At 48.3% G+C, this 26,140-nt stretch overlaps 1 protein-coding gene across 1 annotated transcript in view; it reads left to right on the top strand.

Annotated features, from left to right (window-relative positions):
• The window catches only part of WNK4 (WNK lysine deficient protein kinase 4), a 416,457-nt gene that overhangs the window by 310,587 nt on the left and 79,730 nt on the right, over nt 1-26,140 (top strand). The window contains exons 5-7 of the mRNA XM_086924092.1: nt 11,447-11,535; nt 12,372-12,591; nt 24,771-25,125. Of these exons, the coding sequence (XP_086780218.1) occupies nt 11,447-11,535; nt 12,372-12,591; nt 24,771-25,125 (664 nt within the window). The remainder of the gene's footprint in view (nt 1-11,446; nt 11,536-12,371; nt 12,592-24,770; nt 25,126-26,140) is intronic.

The following is a 26,140-nucleotide window of genomic DNA, read 5'->3' as shown; positions in this document are numbered from 1 at the left end:
CTTCTCCCTATCGCCCCCAAAACAATATCTTCAGCTCGGTGTCCCAGCATTTGTATAGTGCTCACCTGTCAACGGTGTAGCCTCATAGCGCATGTGAGCGAATGGGGTGGGCACAGCCACACTTGATCTGTGCATTTCAAAAGGACGATGTGAGCTGTTACGGCTGATTTACTTGTAGGGCAAGGGTTTTAGTTTTTTTTCTTCGGGGTAGGGACGGGGGGCTGTTGTTTTTCTTTTGCATACTAATTATATTAATTCTAAATCATACATGATAACTGCATGTGTAAATTATTACTTTTTTAATCATAACTCATTTTATTTAGTGCTTTATACAATACTAAAACCGTTTCTAAGCACTGCATATAACAGATGTTACTGCTACCTGATTAGACGATACTCGCTTTCACTGACCTCGGAAGGATGGAAGTCTGAGTCTGCCTTAAAACCCATGCAAGTTGTTTTTTGGGAACAGCTGACCTGGAACGCTCCGAGGCCCACCGAAGATGGCACTAATACGACGCTTCACTGTGCGTGACACTTGCGTGTGGGCGTTTGTTATTTATCACAAACGATGCGGATAGCTCCTATTCTTGCAGACAGATGTGTGCTCTTGCAGCGTGTAATTATTTTCCCAGCCAATGGCTCCCCGCTGGGCCGCCCACGTGTGTTGGCGCTATCCGCGATCGTCTGCTGCGTCGAGTGAGTCACGCCTGCTGCGTGTTTTACACACTAATTAGGCATTCGACCTGCTTGATCTCGGTGGCGGCATCATGGGTATCTTCGGTGCCAGGCTTGGAGGCACATGTTATGGGATACCCTTGGTAGGAAACCGCGCCCGCGGGAGCCAGACAGAGGCGCTTCCGGAAGCCACGCGCGGCACGTGGCCCCGGAGTTCACGCAGCTGGGTCGGACTCTGCGTAGGCGACTTGCAGCCTTACTGGCCGTTCAGTTCACCTTTACCCACCCTTGACTGAGACTAGACCCCAATAATTTTATCTAAACCCCTTAACTGGTCCATAGCGTACTATGCCCGAGTGTGGCGTATGTTGCAGTCTTGGGCAAACCCAGCTCAGAAGAGTGGTATAATGTGTGATTTATTCATCTAATTCGTTTGTACAGCACAGCAACGTCACGTTAGAGTTATCTTGTTTATACAGATGATTTTTTTAAAAAAATAAGTCCGTTTCATGTAAGAATAATAAACAAAATGCCTGCATCATGGGCATAGAAACAGAAGACGACTCCGTTCGGACACATTAGGCTGAAGCCTCTCACATGATTGGAGCACAGTTTCTATTAACTTTTAATAGAGACTCACATCATGGCAAGGTGCCTTTTCTGTTACAATCTTACATTTTTGTCCAGTCTCACGTCGGTAGCCTAACTTAGCCGGAGTTCTCCTGAAACAGGCAGAACAGACATGAGTCTGTCTCTGCCGTGCTTCCGATCCGGCTGCTTTTCTAGTCTGCTAACTCGCTCCCACCTTTTGTTCTCTGTCCGAGAGTGCCTGGTGTAAGAATGGGGACACCAAAGGGGTCAACAGCATCCAGCAGTTTGCCTGATCCTTCCCATACCCCTTTAATTTGAGTTTGCTTGAGACTCCTCCTCATAAGGATGAAGAGGCGTCTAAAGGAAACTTGAGAGGTCTCCACCCGTCTCCATCTTACCTGCAAGCAAGGCTCTAGTCGGGGTACCACGCGGGTGTACGGCGTTTCCCCACTTATTTTAACAGGAGCTCGATAACTGGAGCAAATGGAGCCACACATTCACTCTTTGGCCTCTCTGGGGCGAGATCTGAGCTAATTCAGAACTCTGCTCATGCGCTGGCTTCTCTGATGCAATTGCATCTAAGGGGTGAGCGAGAGGAGGCAATGAGTCCGATGGTGCAAGCCACCTTTCATGATATCACTTCCTGTCGTGACGTCAGCGTCCCCCCACTTCTTTTTTTAGGACTTGTGCCCTGCCTGCAAGGTTAGATGAAGCTGTATAGTGGAGAACGGACAAGCACCATAGTAGTGTGTAGGTATCGCCTCTTACTTACCTTGACTACTTTCTGTTCTTGCTAATCACCCTACACCCTCTTCACCTCTGCTCTTGAAGGGCAGATCAAAAGTGTATAAAGCAGGTGACATTGACAGGATTGGTAGTGTAGCATTAGGTATGTATACATTAAGTATCCCTTCTTGACCTCAGTGACTTTCTCTTTCTATCACAGGGTGGGATACGAAAGTAGAATTGGCCAAAAGAGTGAATTCAAATTTTAATTTAGTGTTGCTACATACAAGAGTGGGTGTTGGTACATGCAATAGGCACATTTGTAGACCACATATCTGCCATGCAGCAGAGTTGTTTTTCGTGGTCATGTGACCATGGGTGCAAAATACCCAGATGCACAGTGGGCAAAGTTTTTTCATTTCATGCATTCTGTCACCTCTTGTACATACGTGAGTTTGAATTAAGTATTACATGCTTCCTTTTTCTCCATTTACACCCTGGAATTTAGTTACTCTCTTTATGAGTTTTATGGAGTTTTGCCTGGTTTTCAGTTTTCGCTCCTTCACTTACTTTTCTGAATTGACCGGTGCTTTCATCTAGGCATTTGTTTTTTCTCCAGGTGGATGAGACAACTTTCATCATCTAGGACGTGATTTTAAGTGGGCGGGTAACTTCATTTCTGAAAACGGTGGCTTTTGTGCTAAACAGGAGTGCATACATATGCACTTGAAAATGTAGTTGAAGCATAACTGGAAAATGGACCAGAATTGGAGAAAATTGTGCAGAATCCAGTATGGTAACACCACTCGCCATGTCATTCCCTATTCAGGTATACTGCCTGGGATTGGAAGGAACGTTTGCGGCACTACCTTGTTCCAAACAAACTCACCTAGGCTGAAAATGCTTGCAGGAATGTGCTCTTCAGGTTTATCTATGCACAATGGAAAACGTATGCAGAATTTTCTCCCGAAGTTTACACATTGCAGAGTTGTTTTAATGTACAATTGGTTTTGCACAAGTAAAGAACACTGTTTTCTGCGAAGTCCATCCTATAAAGAGCATGCCTCCTTTAAAGTCAAATGAGTATATATTCAACATAAAATTATTGCTGTAGTAACGATTGTCCTACAGTTCTGTCATTAGAAAAACCTTGGAACATTTTGCAAAGTTGTGTTTTCCACAAACCTTCGCGAAGATTGCAAAAAAATAAAGAAATACTTTGAATCCTCAAACCTTCCTCCCCCCTCCCCCCTCCCCCCTCTCCACGCCTCCCTGTTTAACCTACATTGCAGCCAGCAGGCTACAAGTGTATTATATTCCCTGCTGCTGCGTCGTGTCACCCACGTCGACCTCTGGCCTTTCCTTCATTCATTCCATAGGAAATCCAGTTTAGATCTTTCGCAACAGCAGCAGGCGGTGTTAGCATTTAGGGGCTTAAAGATATTAAATCAGACCTGCTCTCTCCCCCGTGCCGGAACTTCACGAGACGAGTCCCCGAGATTAGCGGCCGGCCACACCCTTTGTACTGCAAATATTTAGAATGATCGCATAAGCCCGGGGCAGCTGGGAGCTACTGGCATGGAGCAGGCTCAGCCGCGAGATCAGGTGCCCTGCACTCGCTCTTAAATATTCATATTTACCTTCGAGTGCTGATGCCACCCGGGGAGCTGTTTACAAAGGAATCCATTTGCCTAATGATGCGCGGTATGGTGTCCGAAATGGCACATTTGACAATGTGCAAAATGGCGCCTTAAAGAATGCACATAAGACGAAGAAATGGAGCAAGCAGAGCTTAATTTGTAAAATATTAAGTGCCAAGGCCCTCCTCGAAAGGACACCGCAGCCTGAACAACGCATTGCCCCTGCCAGCGCTGCCAATGATAGTACCAACATAACCCCTAACCATCGCACTCCTACAAGTGTGCCAATTCAGAACATTTTAAGCCAAACAAAGCTATAGTAATTGCATGAAAAGCTGATATTATTCATTTTCAATGCCATTTGACTTAATAAACACAGTGGTTGTGCACATCTCAGACAGCGCCACCATGTTGTGGACTGTCATTGAGCTGGTGCTGCCAATTAAGTAATCTTGCTGAGCACCGGAACCCCCCAAGCTCAAATAAAGCAGCGGGAGCAAGAGAACAAAAAGAGGCCGTGGTGTGTTAGGGGGAGGGGTAATAGGTGCCGCACTGGGCTTCAAAGACAGGTTTTTGTGTTGGGCTGTCAATGCTCTGTCTGGTGCCCAAGGCAGTGACGGGGAGTCATAATATTACCAGGGCTGGTGACCGGTGAGGCAAAAATGCTCAAACCAGCCCCATTCCTACGTCACCTCTGGCACGCTCTTTCTACCCATGTATTATTGCTCTCTTCTTCTCCGTCTTTGATCGCTTTCTCTCTACCTTCCTCCTCTCTTTCCCACTTTCGGTCTCCCATCAACCCTCCTGTGCCTGCATCAATTAACTTTGGGGAGTTGGGGGAAAGTGACTGAGGCAACAGTTGGGGAGATGGGGGAAAGTGAGAGAGGCAACAGGAGCGGCCATGAGCTTTCAAAATCGGCCTCCAACCCACTGGGGAAATGCCCGGTGGAATCAAAGGCCTGTCTGGCCCTGACTATAGTGCATGACTGTGTCATAGATGTCGAGTCACAAAATGTGTGTGGGGTGGTGGGGTTCGGAAGTAAAAATTTACACCTGGTGATCACTCCCCCAACCATCACACCCTTAACCATTGTCAAGCCCTTAGACTGACATTTGGGGGAAGAGGGAGAGGTCAAGTAGTGGACACTACACAAGGGTAACGTGTCTTTTAGAACCGTATTTACTATTGCTTCCTTCATGACCCATAAGGCCAAGGGTAGCAAGGGCAGTGCCATGGCTAACAAAGAGCATCTGTTTATCCCTGGCTGTCGCTAATTGACGTGTATGCCTCACGGCATCTATTTTACCATGCATGAAGATGGACAAAACATTTTTTTAACGTTCGCTAAAATATTTTAAATCTTTTTTTAAAACAGAACATACAGGTGTAAAAAACTCAGAGAGTACCTGAGTCTAAGTGTGCCAAAGTATACACAAATAGCTAAATATAATTACAGTAGAATGTGCACATTTTCCTATTCATATATAAGTGCATGGAAGCTATACGATATTGTAACACTATTAAGTGGATGGTAGGTTTCTTTTTAAAAGACGCCAACATTACAGGGTAGAGAGTGCATTTTTGTTTTATGCTGTTCCCATTTTGCAGACATTGCTATGTCAATTCAGGTCTAGCTGCAAACAGCTGTGGGTGTCTTTTATCTGTTGCTACCAATATTTTATAGTACAGAGAGAGCACACTATGTCCGTACCCCCACAGGAGTATTTGTATTTCTCTTCATCGCGTCATGCTATTAACTGTTTGTGTATATTGTTTTGGCTTCCATTTTATATGGAATAATTTTACATGTTCAAAGTTCACTCAGTCATCACTCATTCATTTTCTCTATCTCATATATGCATTCTGTACACAAATCATTTGTGTTTATTTTTACTGGTGCATGCATTTTTTATTGTTTTGTCAGCACTCAAGTGTGAGTCTGACCATGGAATTTACTGTCTTTTGCATCATGATGGCCTGACCCAAAGATGGCCACCAAATTTCAGGTTGCTATGTCTCTTTCAATGTGCCCTCTCTCTCATTCTCATCCTGCTGCTGGAGCAGTGCTACTTTTAGTAATTCTCCCTGGCTGCTTTCAATCATATCTCCCCACCCACTGATGATTTTTTCACTCGCCGTTCAGCTTATTCCGTCCTTTTGCTGGGCCACTGCTTTGTGATTTCACTCCATGACAGCACACAAAGAGCCACGTGCATGAACGTTTTTTGCATTCACAAACGGTGTGATTCAGAAAAATTGTCCGTTGGCGAATGCAAAATAACCTTTCATGATGTATGAAAGGCTGTAGCCGCAATTTTAAGTAATCACAAAAACCGGTATTACCTAAAATTGCGACTACAAATAGGAAACCGCAAATTGTGATTCCTTTAGCAAATTTGTGAGGCATTTTCCAAATGCAAACTGTGCATTTAGGAAAATTCAATTACCATCGACTTCAAGTCAATGGCAACCATGTGCTAACTTTGAGAAATGCACAAAAAAGCATTTTTCAAAGTGCCATGTAGCCCACACATGCTCTTAGGGCACGTGTCCGCTTTACATGTGCACATTACATTTTTTGGGGGGTGCTTCAGGGGGACCTTAGGCCCCCTGGCAACCTTGGCTTTGCATTACCTAATTTGCAATTACCAATATTGTCATTATAAATTAGCTAATGCAAAACCATTCGTACCTGTGGGCCTTTGGATCCATAGTAAAGAATGGTGAAATATTACCAAATTGTGATTCGCTATTTACTGAATCGCTATTAGGTAATATAAAGGGATTACAAAATCTTTGGCGATTCCTGACATACATAGCTTTGATACATGTGACGAAAAGGCTATATCTAGCATCCCATCTTTGAGCGGTATTCTAGCTTTCACGCCACCTTGTGTTTCCCTGTAATTCTGCCATCAGGCCACTACTGCCTTTCAGCATGCCTGGAGACCGTTTCATTCTGCTGCCTGGGCACTGCTGACATCAGTGTGCCTGCTGCTTGTTCACGTCCTGCCGCTAGGTCACTCATAGCAAACAGCAAGGTCTGTTGCTATCTTTTGTAACTCAAAGTGCAATGCTAAAAGGGTTGGCTTTGCCAAAGCTTGTTTAGTCCTCTGCCTTAAAATGTTTAAAAAACAATGTGTGATATTGTGCTGTATTGGCTGGTGATACACCCTGTTAGTCAATTGTTAACAAAAATCATTTTATTCTGACATATCTGCCAAGTGCCATTACATGACCGGGTACTCTTTGAGATAGTCCTGGACGCTTAGCCAGCACCCTTTCCACGTCAGGTGTTGGCTAGTTGTCCTCTCCCTTAATAAAACTAAGTAAACAAGTCTAAGAATATTAAGAGCTGTTGGCTTACAGGGAAGGGGTGGCTGGATGTGTTCTTGTGACACTTGTCAGCCAAGAGGAGTACAAAGATCTATCTCCTGCATTTACAAAGTATTATGATGGATCCTTGTGCTGAATACGCACAACAAAGCCTGGAGAGTACACATGCCAAGGCGTAGGAATTCATCTTCAACAGGAACGCAGTACAACATTCTGCCAAGATTATCCCAAAATACAGGCCTGGTGGCAATTTGTGATTTTATGAAACAGGGATGTATCCTCATGTCACCGCCAAAGGCTTAAGGAATCAGCACTCAGATCTGGCAACCTTGCTTGAGGTGGAGCCCACTGAGGTCCTCCAATGAAGTGCTCCTACTTGACTCCAAGATTCTATAATGCTCACTCTGTTCTTAGGAAAGCCAATCACAATTTATAGGGTATGGATGACGCATGTTTCTAGAGTGGTGGTGATGGCCATCTTGAAAAGGTGCCTGTTGGTCACTTGCATAGAGTGTATGTCCCCACAGACTGGTTCTGATGATAGTAAAGCGAATGCATACATCATGTGTAAAGCTGGCTGGTAGAAAGAGGGTTTCTTTCCAGAAGCTCCTCTCCAAAGGAATCCCTGAATCCACAGTCTGAACAACTTTGAGCAGGGTTGTAAAGAACCTTAGACAAAATGGCCAGGACAATACAGTGTTTCACTTTATACAACACTGTTAGAAATGGGATTCCTGGTTGGCCAAGGCTTGCGCCAAGGTCAGGCAGAAACCACCATTCCTAGTTAGGGTAAGGAAGTCACCCGCCAAGACAACCCCTGCTCACCCCCTTAGTAGCTTGGCACGAGCAGGCAGGCCTATCTCGGAGGCGATGTGTAAAGTATTTGCATACGCACCCACCAGCAACAACCTCCAGGGCCCCCACAAAAGGAACTCCACACAAGGTATTTATGAAAATAATCTTTGTATTAAAAGAACACATTAGATAGGAACACACATTTGACAAGGTGCCAGAGGCACGGGCAGAACTTACAGGGGACTATGTACAGGACAGGGCCAGGGGGGCCACTGCCAGGAATATGCACTTGGTGGAATTGGCATTAGAACATATAACAACTGGGAGCTTCATAGAACTAGTACTAGAACACATAACAACCAGGAGCTAGCATTAGAACACATAACAACCAGGAGCTTCATAGAATTAGCAGTAGAACTCACTCTAACCAGAAGCAACATACATGAGGCACAGGATATTCAAGAGGGAAAAATGATAAGGTACATAACGCATTCGAAGCACCTGCAGGGAGGTAACACAGAATAACTCTTAGGAATCACATTAAAAGGAGCTCACAACTTCAACAGGCCATCTTGCCTCTATGGGCCAGGACGCCCCAAAAGTCTCATTGTCAGGACAGGCTGCAGGAAGCCAATATAAACCTAAACTTGGCAGCTGCCCACGAAGTGCTGGGCAGCTGTAAATAATAGGGCCATTGTGGGAGCCTCGCAGGCTCGGAGGAAATGAGCGCCCAATAGTGGAGCCTCTCGGGCTCGAGAAACAACTGTGAGCCCCTTGGGCTCTGCACACAAGGACTGGCACTCGAGCCTCTCTGGGCTCATGAATAACGGGGGGGCTTGGTGGAGTCCCTCTCGGGGGACTCCCGATCACAATTTACCCCCTGAGCCTCTCGGGCTCTGATTCGCTAGGTGGAGTCCCTCTCGGGGGACTCGGCATCTGGGGAGGCCCCACGGGCCTCGGTGTGCAACAAGGGATTCACTGGAGGGGAGGGGCTGGCACCAGCAATGTGCCCCGACGCCCCCTTTCCCTCTCGGCACTCACCAGGTCGGGCGCGCCGGTCTCATCTGCTCCGCTGGCCTCCTCTTGCTCTCCGGGGCTCTCCCTCACTCTCGGGAGCCCCGGGGGGGGGTGAGGGGGGGGGGATCGGCGGCATCTGGTGGCAATGCAGGAGCGCGGAGTAGGCTCTCGCCTCTAGCTGCTTCTTCGGACTTTCGCGGGCCGGCCTTCAGAGTCCCCGGGCTGGCAGCCAATCACGGCGCGGCCCAGGGAAGGCGTCTCAAGGGCATCCCGGGCCGGCAGCCAATCACGGCGCGCCCTGGGGAATGAGGCTACGGGGGAATCCCGGGCCGGCAGCCAATCCCAGCGTGGCCCGGGGAAGACATTCACAAAGGGTCCCGGGCCGGCGGCGGTGAACTCGGGGGGATAGCGAGGGGTAGGCTCCCTCGAAAATATGAACAATAAGGGAATGAGCGAGGTAGGCACTCGCTGGGGGCTCAGAGACCTTCAACAGCACGGGGCACATGCCGGGTGGGCACCGGCTAGTGAGAACAGCGCTCCCAAGCGCTAGGCACATAGATTGCGCTCTCAAGCACCAGGGGTCAATGAAAAAGCACTCTCAGGCGCTAGGGCAACAGCAAGCAGTAAAGTTCTTCGGGGGATGCAGCAAAGTCCAAAGTAAAGTCCCCCCATCAGCCCAGCAAGGCAGAGGGGTTCCCCCAGAAGTCCTCCAGGCATCCATCAGGGATCCAGGGGCTGGGCAGGGCTCAGGGAGGCAAGCCTTCCCCTAAGCCCAAGCAGCAGCAGGCCCCTGGCAGGATTCAAGTCAGAAACAAGAATCTTTTCAGAGTGTCACAGCACCCTTTTTATACCCAACATCCTTTGTCTAAAAGGGACAGGCAGGGGGAGAACCAGCTAGAACTGGTTATGGGGGATTCTTTTCACTGGCCAGGCTAGGGACATCAGACGCACCCCAGGGGGTGGAGTCAGCATTGTGTGGGGAAAACCCAGCCTCATTCAGGACCCTCAAACCAGACAGTCAATCCACAAGCAGGCCCAGGCTCACTCCTCCCCTCACATAAGCATGCTAAACACTCCATTCACCACCGGGGCAGACCCTCCCAGACTCTGGGAGCCAGGCTCACCAGCCAGCCTCAGCCAATCACACGCCAGACACAAATTACACAAATATGCCAACTTCTACAAGTGGCACTTCTACACTAGACACACTCATGCCGCATGTACCATTGCGCAGCATTCAATCTCACGAGCTCGCACATACCAGACTCGACCCTGCATGCCCCACGCATCAGGAACTACTAGGGACACATACATTCCCCATGCATTCCTATGGGAGGGCAGGCCTCTCTCACCACACGCACTCAGAATGGGAATCACCATCCCCAGGTTACATGTAACAAGCAAAAACTTCTGGGGTGGACCTGCCAGAAGGGCCAAGTCCAACAAACACCTTGTAGTGAATACACAAATGTATCATATTGGAAAAAAACATGGTAATTGATGAACAACCCCATAGAGTATCCTATTAAATTCTAAAGATATTTGTGGTCATGTGTGCCAGGCGTAGAAGTGTTGCTGCAAAATCTCAAAACTCCAAATAGGACCAGTGACGAGCCCCTCCATCCCACTGAGTTTGATAAATAAGTAAGACATACTTTTCTAGTCGTGTATTACTTAAGAGAAATGATATCTTCTGCGAAACATTTGCTTCTTTCTCTAGCCCTCCCCTAGAAGAGATTGATTTTGTAGATGAGTGTTTGAGTGAAAAAGTTGTGGAAGGCACAATCACAAACTTCGATGTAGTTATGTCATGTACATCTGTATGGCACATTTTGACCTCTCACCTATGGGTCCCATTTACAGTTCTGTGATTCTAATTGGCTGTAGCCAGGGTGGCCTCTTGGCAGTGTCTTTGAGTTTTTTTCGTATTCTAAGAGGCCATTGTATGGGATTGTGGCGTGTAAGGTTAGAATAATGGGCTACATTGGCGAGTGATCTCTAGATCCTGTTACGAATCTGTGTGGAGGTTCAAATGCATGGAAATGGGGGAGTATTCCTAATAGGCTGGATTCTTTAAGAAGCCGGCTGGACACTGGCAGAGTCAATCACATGAAACGGACACTGCCCTAGCCCTGCAAAAATTTCAGAAGCTAAGTTCCATAATGAAAATTTCCAATATACCTCCAGACCTCTGATTATGAGGTGATCCTAGGGGAGAGGTCGGGTGCAAGGGTACCCTCACAAAATGAGGTTTAATAGAGGTCGGGCTTAATTAGTGGTCCTTTTTGCCTCTTGTTGGCTCTCATGCACTTCCGCCTCACTCTTGAGAGCTTATCTCTTTGGATGCTGGACCACGGCCAGAGGTTGTCCAGCAATTGCCACCAGGAACAGTGCGTCAGTGTAGTTGGAGTCCCTGCTATGGAAAAAGCCAGCTTGGACCTACGCGCGTTCATGTACCCGACTTAATTCCTTCTTTCCACAGCAGAAAATCACCGCTCTATTGTTGCTTGTGCCCACAAACAAGGTGACCCCTTGCGCCACACCTTCGCGAAGGAAGCGTTCTAGGCCACCTGGTTCACTGTGATGAAAGCTGCGAGAGGTTTTTTCCACTCCTATCAAACAGTCTAAATCTAACTTTGTCCTGTTTTTCTCCCCTGTGCAGGGCATGAAGCCAGACAGCTTTTACAAAGTGAAGGTGCCCGAGCTGAAGGAGATTATAGAAGGATGCATTCGGATGAATAAAAATGAAAGGTACGACGGAAAGTGTCTTTTGGATAATGGGGGGCAGTGCTAAAACCATAATCTGTGTAAGATGATGTCATATAAACACAGTCTAAAACCATATAAAGATTTAAAGTATCAATACTGAGACAATCTCTTAACCATCATAATTCATCTACTTATGCCAGGATAATCCAGGCAGTGACCAGATACCTGCTTAGACTGACACAATATTGAGTGACCGGAACCATGGTATGCCTGTTCGAGTGCTCATTATTCTGCCTGCTGCAGCACCACAGGGTCTACTACTGTCGTGCTGCCTATCTATAGGGGTCGTGGAGAGGACGCTAGGCATCTTTTATTGGGCATTGCCTGGCCGTGGTGTACCCCCATCACCGGTGAGCTCCGAAGAGCGATTGCATGAATAAGCCACCTGAAATCTGTAGTAATGATTTAAGACCACGTGGCACAGACCACTCTCCAAGTCTTAGGTCCTAAACGTCATTAGGGAATATTAGGAACTAATGTCCACAGGTGGCATTCTCCTCACTAGCATCACTACCCTACGCTGACCTACGTGCTGTACAAAGTACCAGGCTGTCTTGCCAACTGGTCATCTCCATCATTTAAGTACGTGGTCCAGGAGGAAACTGACCTCAGTCTTTCATCCTCTTCGAATGCTGTTGATAGGAATATCTCAATATTGACTGACTAAGTGAGCAGTTGCATAAAGTGGGCCACATATTTTAGGTCCCGTGGGTACCCTTTTCAAGATTCCCCATAGATGAGAATATAAGCTATCCAGAAGTGTGTGTGTTATTGTGTGTTTTGCACTATTGACACTGTGTTGTGCTTATACTTTGTAGGTACACGATTCAAGACCTGCTGGAGCATTCCTTCTTCCAAGAGGACACCGGAGTCCACGTAGAGCTGGCAGAGGAGGACGATGGAGTCAAGTCTGGCCTGAAACTCTGGCTGCGCATGGACGACACCAAGAAGCTCCACGGCCGATACAAGGACAACAATGCCATTGAGTTTCTCTTTGAGCTCTACAAAGACGTGGCTGAAGAGGTGGCACAGGAGATGGTAAGGCCCATCCCAGTTCAAGATGAGTGGCTTCTCGTGCCTCCCCTGATGGTTTGTTTCATTGGTAGCTAAGTCTACCGCTTAAAAAAGAATTTACATGTAAGACAAGTAAATGCACAACTCTACATCTATTCTGCTTTTTGTATCTTAAAATATATTTCAATTTCAGCTATTTGAGCTGCCCCCCCCCCCACTCTATTAACACACCTGTTACATTGTCTGTTTGCAGCAGATGTCAGCATAAGATGCTGTGGCACAGCGTGTATCTGGTCCATGCACTGCTACTTCGCCAATCAGACTTCCTATATCTGTAAAGTGATTGCGATAGCATCAGGGAACATCAAGTAGCATTGAAAGGAAGGCCTGGCGCCTGGGTCAACAAAGAGAACCCTTTCCTAGAAATAGAATCATTACATCCAAGACCAGAGGACCATAGAAGCCACTTTTGGCTACAGCAATAGCTTTGGCTAACCCAGATGATCAAGACTGCCTTCTGGTTTCTGCCACAATGCAAGGACTTTTAATGATATACAATTGAGCCAGTGTTCTTCTTGGCATCCATTATGCACGGTTGGTCAGAGGGTGTCGTTCTATTGCTTGTTTGCTCTTTGTATCTGAGCCGCGCCACCAAAGAAGTGTTCATTGATCCATATTACAAACTTGCCTCTGTTGATAATTGACTTAGCAAAGATATGCAGATTGCACAGAGCAGAATTTCACTGGGCTGTTGTCTCTATCAAGTGTTCCTATCAGTTGTATGTCAGAGGCTGGGAACGGCACAGTCCAGTAGCGGAAAACTGCAATTCTTGGTTACACCATCTCCCGCCCTAGAATTGACCACTGAGACATGGAGTGGTAAAGCACACACAGGTTTATTTTGGAATAAGTAAGTCATGTATGCATTCTCCTCCTTAACTTTCAATATTTATTCACCTACACACACACATGCAAGCACACCACCATACCCCTCAAAAAGGTAACTTTTCACTACTCTCTCGGGCCTTTGGTGTGGCAGTTTCCAAAACGGGCATTGAAAAAGCCTGTGAAAACTTCAGTATCAGTATGTGTTTCAGCCGTAACAAAACACGAAACCCACAAGCAGGTGATGTTTTGTGGACTGCAGCCAAAACGCCCCTCTTGGCTTCAGTCTATTAAACTACACCTGCAGTTAACACACATGGGCTTGTGGGTCTCGTGTTTTGTTTCGGGTGAAACGCATTATGATAGATATATATATATTTATGCTCTATCTATTCAATCCAGGTAAGCCCATCTAAAGTATTTACTGAAAGATCTGTGGATCATTTCCTGATGAAAATAAATACTTTGAGTAGAATATTTCTAGTTTCCAGCGAGAAGGGTCAGCTGTCTGGATAGATTGTGGTGAATTCAACTGTGGCTTTTATAGGATGTTCCTTTTTAATCTCAAACCCAGGGCCGGACTGGCTACCGGGCATTTTGGCATTCTGCAGAGCTGGGTCTGATTTCGTTGATGGGGACCTGCGTGTGCAAAACGAAATTCGTTTTACATTCTTGATTTCGAAGCACACACAGGTCTACATATAAGAAATTAGCCCCCACCACAGTGACATCAGCCCCCAGCTCTGCAGAATGCCAAAATGCCCGGTAGCCAGTCCGGCCCTGCTCAGACCTCTTATTGCTGTTTGACACCTCCCCAGTTCCATCCAAGTTCCCATTGGTTCCCAATGAGTTAAAACTACATATATCCCCTGTTTGTCAACCCCTCATAAGGTCTCTTTGAGTGATGTCGTAGCACCCAACAGGAGATGACTGCAAGCGTTACTCAATTGTTGTGGCAGTTACTTCAAACAAATGGCTTGTAGTTGACATCAGTTGTCTGTCCCGTCAGCCCTTATTGAACAACAACCGTGTATCAAAATGAAAGTTTGGCTGCTGGCTTGGCAGTCCATAACACCACTTCATCAGCGGTCCACCTTTATTGATGCTTCTTACTGTCCAGACGTCCATGTCTTTGCCTAAAATGAGGGAGGCCATCTTGTTTTGAGGTAAGGTTAGAATGCTCCAATTTACAGGAGCAGGTGATATAGAAAACAGCACTTGTGGTAGGAACGGTGTGCGCTGCACCTGTCCCGGACCCAGGTGCGTTCTTCTGGCATTCAAGTGGTTTAGTATGGAGACCACCATACAAATGCCCAGTTAAGGGATTCAGTCGATAGTGCTAGCCGAGGCTGCACTTGCAGAAACATGGCGGGCCCTTGGAATCTAAAAGAGTGGAAAACGGCTGGTTTGACAGGACCGGAGAACCGCTGAGTTATGGAGAAACCCTATACACCTCCCTTTGTCTCTTCATCAAAACACAAGTAAAATAATTTTCTGAATGTGGCAAGATGATGGTAGTGGTCCTGTCAATGGTGGGTATCATAATGCCCAAACTGTGACCACCTAACCTATTTCACATACTACACCCACCAATCTAGGACTGAGACCAGAATAAGAACTCATGAAAATCTCAGAACACGTTTTCTGTTCCTACTGATATAATAGTGACTCTGAACCGTTCCCGTTCATGCTGATGTTTCACAATACCGCAGGCGAAATATCAACTTGTAGATATTCTGTGGCAATAATGTAGGCTACCAATATTATTAACTCTGTCATGATCATGTTTTGGGAGTCCCTATTATGGTCATTAGATATCTGCAGGTCTATATTTCGACCATGAAGAAAACAGCAGGTCTGGGAGCACACCGCTGACCTATCAAGCAAGGGTCGCCCCTGGCATTCTGGGTAATGCAGTCTCTGGTAGTTTGCCTCGTAGTAGTGTTATCGAGTGTTTCGCCAAGGTTGGCGCAAATGTGCTGATCTCTAGACACCGGTGTTTCAGGTTCATTAACCTTCGTCAGTAGAGATTACAGACTAGTTTTAGGGGTTTGCTGGATAGGTTGCCGAAATCATCTCAGGTCTGGTACCGCTCACTGGCGCGCAGGGCATCAACCACGAGCTCGTCAGCTCCATGACTCACGGGAGTCCATTTGAAGAAAACAGCAGGTCTGGGAGCACACCGCTGACCTATCAAGCAAGGGTCGCCCCTGGCATTCTGGGTAATGCAGTCTCTGGTAGTTTGCCTCGTAGTAGTGTTATCGAGTGTTTCGCCAAGGTTGGCGCAAATGTGCTGATCTCTAGACACCGGTGTTTCAGGTTCATTAACCTTCGTCAGTAGAGATTACAGACTAGTTTTAGGGGTTTGCTGGATAGGTTGCCGAAATCATCTCAGGTCTGGTACCGCTCACTGGCGCGCAGGGCATCAACCACGAGCTCGTCAGCTCCATGACTCACGGGAGTCCATTTGAAGAAAACAGCAGGTCTGGGAGCACACCGCTGACCTATCAAGCAAGGGTCGCCCCTGGCATTCTGGGTAATGCAGTCTCTGGTAGTTTGCCTCGTAGTAGTGTTATCGAGTGTTTCGCCAAGGTTGGCGCAAATGTGCTGATCTCTAGACACCGGTGTTTCAGGTTCATTAACCTTCGTCAGTAGAGATTACAGACTAGTTTTAGGGGTTTGCTGGATAGGTTGCCGAAATCATCTCAGGTCTGGTACCGCTCACTGGCGCGCAGGGCATCAACCACGAGCTCGTCAGCTCCATGACTCACGGGAGTCCATTTGAAGAAAACAGCAGGTCTGGGAGCACACCGCTGACCTATCAAGCAAGGGTCGCCCCTGGCATTCTGGGTAATGCAGTCTCTGGTAGTTTGCCTCGTAGTAGTGTTATCGAGTGTTTCGCCAAGGTTGGCGCAAATGTGCTGATCTCTAGACACCGGTGTTTCAGGTTCATTAACCTTCGTCAGTAGACATTACAGACTAGTTTTAGGGGTTTGCTGGATAGGTTGCCGAAATCATATCAGGTCTGGTACCGCTCACTGGCGCGCAGGGCATCAACCACGAGCTCGTCAGCTCCATGACTCACGGGAGTCCATTTGAAGAAAACAGCAGGTCTGGGAGCACACCGCTGACCTATCAAGCAAGGGTCGCCCCTGGCATTCTGGGTAATGCAGTCTCTGGTAGTTTGCCTCGTAGTAGTGTTATCGAGTGTTTCGCCAAGGTTGGCGCAAATGTGCTGATCTCTAGACACCGGTGTTTCAGGTTCATTAACCTTCGTTAGTAGAGATTACAGACTAGTTTTAGGGGTTTGCTGGATAGGTTGCCGAAATCATCTCAGGTCTGGTACCGCTCACTGGCGCGCAGGGCATCAACCACGAGCTCGTTAGCTCCATGACTCACGGGAGTCCATTTGAAGAAAACAGCAGGTCTGGGAGCACACCGCTGACCTATCAAGCAAGGGTCGCCCCTGGCATTCTGGGTAATGCAGTCTCTGGTAGTTTGCCTCGTAGTAGTGTTATCGAGTGTTTCGCCAAGGTTGGCGCAAATGTGCTGATCTCTAGACACCGGTGTTTCAGGTTCATTAACCTTCGTCAGTAGAGATTACAGACTAGTTTTAGGGGTTTGCTTGATAGGTTGCCGAAATCATCTCAGGTCTGGTACCGCTCACTGGCGCGCAGGGCATCAACCACGAGCTCGTCAGCTCCATGACTCACGGGAGTCCATTTGAAGAAAACAGCAGGTCTGGGAGCACACCGCTGACCTATCAAGCAAGGGTCGCCCCTGGCATTCTGGGTAATGCAGTCTCTGGTAGTTTGCCTCGTAGTAGTGTTATCGAGTGTTTCGCCAAGGTTGGCGCAAATGTGCTGATCTCTAGACACCGGTGTTTCAGGTTCATTAACCTTCGTCAGTAGAGATTACAGACTAGTTTTAGGGGTTTGCTGGATAGGTTGCCGAAATCATCTCAGGTCTGGTACCGCTCACTGGCGCGCAGGGCATCAACCACGAGCTCGTCAGCTCCATGACTCACGGGAGTCCATTTGAAGAAAACAGCAGGTCTGGGAGCACACCGCTGACCTATCAAGCAAGGGTCGCCCCTGGCATTCTGGGTAATGCAGTCTCTGGTAGTTTGCCTCGTAGTAGTGTTATCGAGTGTTTCGCCAAGGTTGGCGCAAATGTGCTGATCTCTAGACACCGGTGTTTCAGGTTCATTAACCTTCGTCAGTAGAGATTACAGACTAGTTTTAGGGGTTTGCTGGATAGGTTGCCGAAATCATCTCAGGTCTGGTACCGCTCACTGGCGCGCAGGGCATCAACCACGAGCTCGTCAGCTCCATGACTCACGGGAGTCCATTTGAAGAAAACAGCAGGTCTGGGAGCACACCGCTGACCTATCAAGCAAGGGTCGCCCCTGGCATTCTGGGTAATGCAGTCTCTGGTAGTTTGCCTCGTAGTAGTGTTATCGAGTGTTTCGCCAAGGTTGGCGCAAATGTGCTGATCTCTAGACACCGGTGTTTCAGGTTCAAAAACCTTCGTCAGTAGAGATTACAGACTAGTTTTAGGGGTTTGCTGGATAGGTTGCCGAAATCATCTCAGGTCTGGTACCGCTCACTGGCGCGCAGGGCATCAACCACGAGCTCGTCAGCTCCATGACTCACGGGAGTCCATTTGAAGAAAACAGCAGGTCTGGGAGCACACCACTGACCTATCAAGCAAGGGTCGCCCCTGGCATTCTGGGTAATGCAGTCTCTGGTAGTTTGCCTCGTAGTAGTGTTATCGAGTGTTTCGCCAAGGTTGGCGCAAATGTGCTGATCTCTAGACACCGGTGTTTCAGGTTCATTAACCTTCGTCAGTAGAGATTACAGACTAGTTTTAGGGGTTTGCTGGATAGGTTGCCGAAATCATCTCAGGTCTGGTACCGCTCACTGGCGCGCAGGGCATCAACCACGAGCTCGTCAGCTCCATGACTCACGGGAGTCCATTTGAAGAAAACAGCAGGTCTGGGAGCACACCGCTGACCTATCAAGCAAGGGTCGCCCCTGGCATTCTGGGTAAAGCAGTCTCTGGTAGTTTGCCTCGTAGTAGTGTTATCGAGTGTTTCGCCAAGGTTGGCGCAAATGTGCTGATCTCTAGACACCGGTGTTTCAGGTTCATTAACCTTCGTCAGTAGAGATTACAGACTAGTTTTAGGGGTTTGCTGGATAGGTTGCCGAAATCATCTCAGGTCTGGTACCGCTCACTGGCGCGCAGGGCATCAACCACGAGCTCGTCAGCTCCATGACTCACGGGAGTCCATTTGAAGAAAACAGCAGGTCTGGGAGCACACCGCTGACCTATCAAGCAAGGGTCGCCCCTGGCATTCTGGGTAATGCAGTCTCTGGTAGTTTGCCTCGTAGTAGTGTTATCGAGTGTTTCGCCAAGGTTGGCGCAAATGTGCTGATCTCTAGACACCGGTGTTTCAGGTTCATTAACCTTCGTCAGTAGAGATTACAGACTAGTTTTAGGGGTTTGCTGGATAGGTTGCCGAAATCATCTCAGGTCTGGTACCGCTCACTGGCGCGCAGGGCATCAACCACGAGCTCGTCAGCTCCATGACTCACGGGAGTCCATTTGAAGAAAACAGCAGGTCTGGGAGCACACCGCTGACCTATCAAGCAAGGGTCGCCCCTGGCATTCTGGGTAATGCAGTCTCTGGTAGTTTGCCTCGTAGTAGTGTTATCGAGTGTTTCGCCAAGGTTGGCGCAAATGTGCTGATCTCTAGACACCGGTGTTTCAGGTTCATTAACCTTCGTCAGTAGAGATTACAGACTAGTTTTAGGGGTTTGCTGGATAGGTTGCCGAAATCATCTCAGGTCTGGTACCGCTCACTGGCGCGCAGGGCATCAACCACGAGCTCGTCAGCTCCATGACTCACGGGAGTCCATTTGAAGAAAACAGACCTGCTGAAGAAAACAGCAGGTCTGGGAGCACACCGCTGACCTATCAAGCAAGGGTCGCCCCTGGCATTCTGGGTAATGCAGTCTCTGGTAGTTTGCCTCGTAGTAGTGTTATCGAGTGTTCCGCCAAGGTTGGCGCAAATGTGCTGATCTCTAGACACCGGTGTTTCAGGTTCATTAACCTTCGTCAGTAGAGATTACAGACTAGTTTTAGGGGTTTGCTGGATAGGTTGCCGAAATCATCTCAGGTCTGGTACCGCTCACTGGCGCGCAGGGCATCAACCACGAGCTCGTCAGCTCCATGACTCACGGGAGTCCATTTGAAGAAAACAGCAGGTCTGGGAGCACACCGCTGACCTATCAAGCAAGGGTCGCCCCTGGCATTCTGGGTAATGCAGTCTCTGGTAGTTTGCCTCGTAGTAGTGTTATCGAGTGTTCCGCCAAGGTTGGCGCAAATGTGCTGATCTCTAGACACCGGTGTTTCAGGTTCATTAACCTTCGTCAGTAGAGATTACAGACTAGTTTTAGGGGTTTGCTGGATAGGTTGCCGAAATCATCTCAGGTCTGGTACCGCTCACTGGCGCGCAGGGCATCAACCACGAGCTCGTCAGCTCCATGACTCACGGGAGTCCATTTGAAGAAAACAGCAGGTCTGGGAGCACACCGCTGACCTATCAAGCAAGGGTCGCCCCTGGCATTCTGGGTAATGCAGTCTCTGGTAGTTTGCCTCGTAGTAGTGTTATCGAGTGTTCCGCCAAGGTTGGCGCAAATGTGCTGATCTCTAGACACCGGTGTTTCAGGTTCATTAACCTTCGTCAGTAGAGATTACAGACTAGTTTTAGGGGTTTGCTGGATAGGTTGCCGAAATCATCTCAGGTCTGGTACCGCTCACTGGCGCGCAGGGCATCAACCACGAGCTCGTCAGCTCCATGACTCACGGGAGTCCATTTGAAGAAAACAGCAGGTCTGGGAGCACACCGCTGACCTATCAAGCAAGGGTCGCCCCTGGCATTCTGGGTAATGCAGTCTCTGGTAGTTTGCCTCGTAGTAGTGTTATCGAGTGTTCCGCCAAGGTTGGCGCAAATGTGCTGATCTCTAGACAGCGGTGTTTCAGGTTCATTAACCTTCATCAGTAGAGATTACAGACTAGTTTTAGGGGTTTGCTGGATAGGTTGCCGAAATCATCTCAGGTCTGGTACCGCTCACTGGCGCGCAGGGCATCAACCACGAGCTCGTCAGCTCCATGACTCACGGGAGTCCATTTGAAGAAAACAGCAGGTCTGGGAGCACACCGCTGACCTATCAAGCAAGGGTCGCCCCTGGCATTCTGGGTAATGCAGTCTCTGGTAGTTTGCCTCGTAGTAGTGTTATCGAGTGTTCCGCCAAGGTTGGCGCAAATGTGCTGATCTCTAGACACCGGTGTTTCAGGTTCATTAACCTTCGTCAGTAGAGATTACAGACTAGTTTTAGGGGTTTGCTGGATAGGTTGCCGAAATCATCTCAGGTCTGGTACCGCTCACTGGCGCGCAGGGCATCAACCACGAGCTCGTCAGCTCCATGACTCACGGGAGTCCATTTGAAGAAAACAGCAGGTCTGGGAGCACACCGCTGACCTATCAAGCAAGGGTCGCCCCTGGCATTCTGGGTAATGCAGTCTCTGGTAGTTTGCCTCGTAGTAGTGTTATCGAGTGTTTCGCCAAGGTTGGCGCAAATGTGCTGATCTCTAGACACCGGTGTTTCAGGTTCATTAACCTTCGTCAGTAGAGATTACAGACTAGTTTTAGGGGTTTGCTGGATAGGTTGCCGAAATCATCTCAGGTCTGGTACCGCTCACTGGCGCGCAGGGCATCAACCACGAGCTCGTCAGCTCCATGACTCACGGGAGTCCATTTGAAGAAAACAGCAGGTCTGGGAGCACACCGCTGACCTATCAAGCAAGGGTCGCCCCTGGCATTCTGGGTAATGCAGTCTCTGGTAGTTTGCCTCGTAGTAGTGTTATCGAGTGTTTCGCCAAGGTTGGCGCAAATGTGCTGATCTCTAGACACCGGTGTTTCAGGTTCATTAACCTTCGTCAGTAGAGATTACAGACTAGTTTTAGGGGTTTGCTGGATAGGTTGCCGAAATCATCTCAGGTCTGGTACCGCTCACTGGCGCGCAGGGCATCAACCACGAGCTCGTCAGCTCCATGACTCACGGGAGTCCATTTGAAGAAAACAGACCTGCTGAAGAAAACAGCAGGTCTGGGAGCACACCGCTGACCTATCAAGCAAGGGTCGGCCCTGGCATTCTGGGTAATGCAGTCTCTGGTAGTTTGCCTCGTAGTAGTGTTATCGAGTGTTCCGCCAAGGTTGGCGCAAATGTGCTGATCTCTAGACACCGGTGTTTCAGGTTCATTAACCTTCGTCAGTAGAGATTACAGACTAGTTTTAGGGGTTTGCTGGATAGGTTGCCGAAATCATCTCAGGTCTGGTACCGCTCACTGGCGCGCAGGGCATCAACCACGAGCTCGTCAGCTCCATGACTCACGGGAGTCCATTTGAAGAAAACAGCAGGTCTGGGAGCACACCGCTGACCTATCAAGCAAGGGTCGCCCCTGGCATTCTGGGTAATGCAGTCTCTGGTAGTTTGCCTCGTAGTAGTGTTATCGAGTGTTCCGCCAAGGTTGGCGCAAATGTGCTGATCTCTAGACACCGGTGTTTCAGGTTCATTAACCTTCGTCAGTAGAGATTACAGACTAGTTTTAGGGGTTTGCTGGATAGGTTGCCGAAATCATCTCAGGTCTGGTACCGCTCACTGGCGCGCAGGGCATCAACCACGAGCTCGTCAGCTCCATGACTCACGGGAGTCCATTTGAAGAAAACAGCAGGTCTGGGAGCACACCGCTGACCTATCAAGCAAGGGTCGCCCCTGGCATTCTGGGTAATGCAGTCTCTGGTAGTTTGCCTCGTAGTAGTGTTATCGAGTGTTCCGCCAAGGTTGGCGCAAATGTGCTGATCTCTAGACACCGGTGTTTCAGGTTCATTAACCTTCGTCAGTAGAGATTACAGACTAGTTTTAGGGGTTTGCTGGATAGGTTGCCGAAATCATCTCAGGTCTGGTACCGCTCACTGGCGCGCAGGGCATCAACCACGAGCTCGTCAGCTCCATGACTCACAGGAGTCCATTTGAAGAAAACAGCAGGTCTGGGAGCACACCGCTGACCTATCAAGCAAGGGTCGCCCCTGGCATTCTGGGTAATGCAGTCTCTGGTAGTTTGCCTCGTAGTAGTGTTATCGAGTGTTCCGCCAAGGTTGGCGCAAATGTGCTGATCTCTAGACAGCGGTGTTTCAGGTTCATTAACCTTCGTCAGTAGAGATTACAGACTAGTTTTAGGGGTTTGCTGGATAGGTTGCCGAAATCATCTCAGGTCTGGTACCGCTCACTGGCGCGCAGGGCATCAACCACGAGCTCGTCAGCTCCATGACTCACGGGAGTCCATTTGAAGAAAACAGCAGGTCTGGGAGCACACCGCTGACCTATCAAGCAAGGGTCGCCCCTGGCATTCTGGGTAATGCAGTCTCTGGTAGTTTGCCTCGTAGTAGTGTTATCGAGTGTTCCGCCAAGGTTGGCGCAAATGTGCTGATCTCTAGACACCGGTGTTTCAGGTTCATTAACCTTCGTCAGTAGAGATTACAGACTAGTTTTAGGGGTTTGCTGGATAGGTTGCCGAAATCATCTCAGGTCTGGTACCGCTCACTGGCGCGCAGGGCATCAACCACGAGCTCGTCAGCTCCATGACTCACGGGAGTCCATTTGAAGAAAACAGCAGGTCTGGGAGCACACCGCTGACCTATCAAGCAAGGGTCGCCCCTGGCATTCTGGGTAATGCAGTCTCTGGTAGTTTGCCTCGTAGTAGTGTTATCGAGTGTTCCGCCAAGGTTGGCGCAAATGTGCTGATCTCTAGACACCGGTGTTTCAGGTTCATTAACCTTCGTCAGTAGAGATTACAGACTAGTTTTAGGGGTTTGCTGGATAGGTTGCCGAAATCATCTCAGGTCTGGTACCGCTCACTGGCGTGCAGGGCATCAACCACGAGCTCGTCAGCTCCATGACTCACGGGAGTCCATTTGAAGAAAACAGCAGGTCTGGGAGCACACCGCTGACCTATCAAGCAAGGGTCGCCCCTGGCATTCTGGGTAATGCAGTCTCTGGTAGTTTGCCTCGTAGTAGTGTTATCGAGTGTTCCGCCAAGGTTGGCGCAAATGTGCTGATCTCTAGACACCGGTGTTTCAGGTTCATTAACCTTCGTCAGTAGAGATTACAGACTAGTTTTAGGGGTTTGCTGGATAGGTTGCCGAAATCATCTCAGGTCTGGTACCGCTCACTGGTGCGCAGGGCATCAACCACGAGCTCGTCAGCTCCATGACTCACGGGAGTCCATTTGAAGAAAACAGCAGGTCTGGGAGTGTGCTCCCAGACCTGCTGTTTTCTTCAAATGGACTCCCGTCCAGAGTGTGCTCCCAGACCTGCTGTTTTCTTCAAATGGACTCCCGTGAGTCATGGAGCTGACGAGCTCGTGGTTGATGCCCTGCGCACCAGTGAGCGGTACCAGACCTGAGATGATTTCGGCAACCTATCCAGCAAACCCCTAAAACTAGTCTGTAATCTCTACTGACGAAGGTTAATGAACCTGAAACACCGGTGTCTAGAGATCAGCACATTTGCGCCAACCTTGGCGGAACACTCGATAACACTACTACGAGGCAAACTACCAGAGACTGCATTACCCAGAATGCCAGGGGCGACCCTTGCTTGATAGGTCAGCGGTGTGCTCCCAGACCTGCTGTTTTCTTCAAATGGACTCCCGTGAGTCATGGAGCTGACGAGCTCGTGGTTGATGCCCTGCGCGCCAGTGAGCGGTACCAGACCTGAGATGATTTCGGCAACCTATCCAGCAAACCCCTAAAACTAGTCTGTAATCTCTACTGACGAAGGTTAATGAACCTGAAACATCGGTGTCTAGAGATCAGCACATTTGCGCCAACCTTGGCGGAACACTCGATAACACTACTAGGAGGCAAACTACCAGAGACTGCATTACCCAGAATGCCAGGGGCGACCCTTGCTTGATAGGTCAGCGGTGTGCTCCCAGACCTGCTGTTTTCTTCTATATTTCGACCATGATATTATGGTACAACACCACTGGAATGTAGAGGTTATTGGTTCAAATGAGTTTTGATGTCTGTGTGCACACAGCAGGGATGTAATAGCCATCTCTTTGGGATATCCAAGTTTGTGCTTATTGAAAGCTAGAACAGATTGCTGTAAAGTGGGACAGTCCTTGACAAGGTCAATAAATGATGGTTCCACAGTTACTGACCCTGCTACTCTCGGGTTTTTCTGCAGGTGGTTCTGAATTTCGTCTGCGAGGCAGATTACAAGCTCGTCGCCAAGGCCATCAGAGATCGGGTCATTGCCATCAAGCGCAAAAGGGAGAAGCTAAAACGTGCCCAGGAGGAACTGAAGAAGAAGGAGGTGGAAAAGCAGCAGGACATCTTAAACATTCTAGAGCAGCTCAAGTCCCCACAGGGGCAAGCGCCATCCCCCACAGAAGGGGCCTCGCCGACCCAGGCTTTGCCGGCAACAGTGGGTTCCGCCGACTCTGGGTTCAGAGGTACCTTTGCACCTGAGCCTGAAGAGCCCGAGGCAGACCAGCATCAGCACTTTCTGTTGAGGAACACAGGCTACTCCTCCGCAACGTGTAAGTTGGGGTTGACTCTGTCAATAGAGTTTAACTCATGTCATGGGAATGTATTTATGGTCGGGAAAAGATGTGTTGTGCACTTCTGAACTAAAAGTAAGTTTGAACATCTTTTAATGTTCCTGTCTTTGAATGCCTTGCTTTAGAAGGCAACCTCTTGATAACAAAATGTGGATCTGCTCCCAGACGTCCCCAAATTATGTTATCCTCACAGATTTTACCTCTGCTTTATTTTTTAAAAAATGCAACAAAATGTTGTAGCTTTTCTGTCCAGGCCCCCTTTTATGGGACCAGGACGTACGGCATTGCCATTTAGTATGTCAACGACCAGAACAGGTAGCTTTAAAATAGTGAAACATATGTATTACTACAAACATACACCACATGTAAGCTAACACAAAGTTTACAAAATTTGAGTCAGAAAAAAATCTTCCAGTAAGCGAGTTATAAAATTGACGGAGGTTAGTGGTGGACCTCCTGAATTCAACCCCCGCCTCATTCCAGGTAAGATTTACAAGTTAATCCAAGGAAGGAATTCCTCTCCCAGACAATGTTCCTTTGAAGCCCCGGGCCTCAGCATTGGCTGAGAGTTTAATATGTTACATGTACTTCCTCATTTACACCTTTTCCTGCAGTTAATCGGCTTTGACGCCCCCGGTGTCAAACGGGCCCCGCACTCACGGTTTAGCACAATCCCTAAAATACCTAAAACGTGCCTTTCTGCTAAGAGTGTGTATGTGCCCTAGACACACTTGAACCGCTCACCCCTTAACTCCACATAATTCAATTTAATTTGAATTTGCGATGTTTACTGTTTTCCCCAAAGTAGTTCTCTTCGCAAATTGTTAATACTATGTATTTTTTTTGCTTGAACTATCCTTTTTTGTGAAGCATTTCGGCAGAAATTTCGCCACTGACTCCCTGTACCGATAATTAGAATAGTCATACATTTATGAGGTCATAAGATTGCCTCTAACTTCAATATTTCAGAAAGTAGCTTTAATGGCATATACTT

The sequence above is a fragment of the Lissotriton vulgaris genome, chromosome 5 (genome assembly GCF_964263255.1).
Source record: "Lissotriton vulgaris chromosome 5, aLisVul1.2, whole genome shotgun sequence".
NCBI lineage: Eukaryota > Metazoa > Chordata > Amphibia > Caudata > Salamandridae > Lissotriton > Lissotriton vulgaris.
Note: the sequence above shows the minus strand (reverse complement) of the source record. Positions and strands in the feature narration are given on the sequence as shown.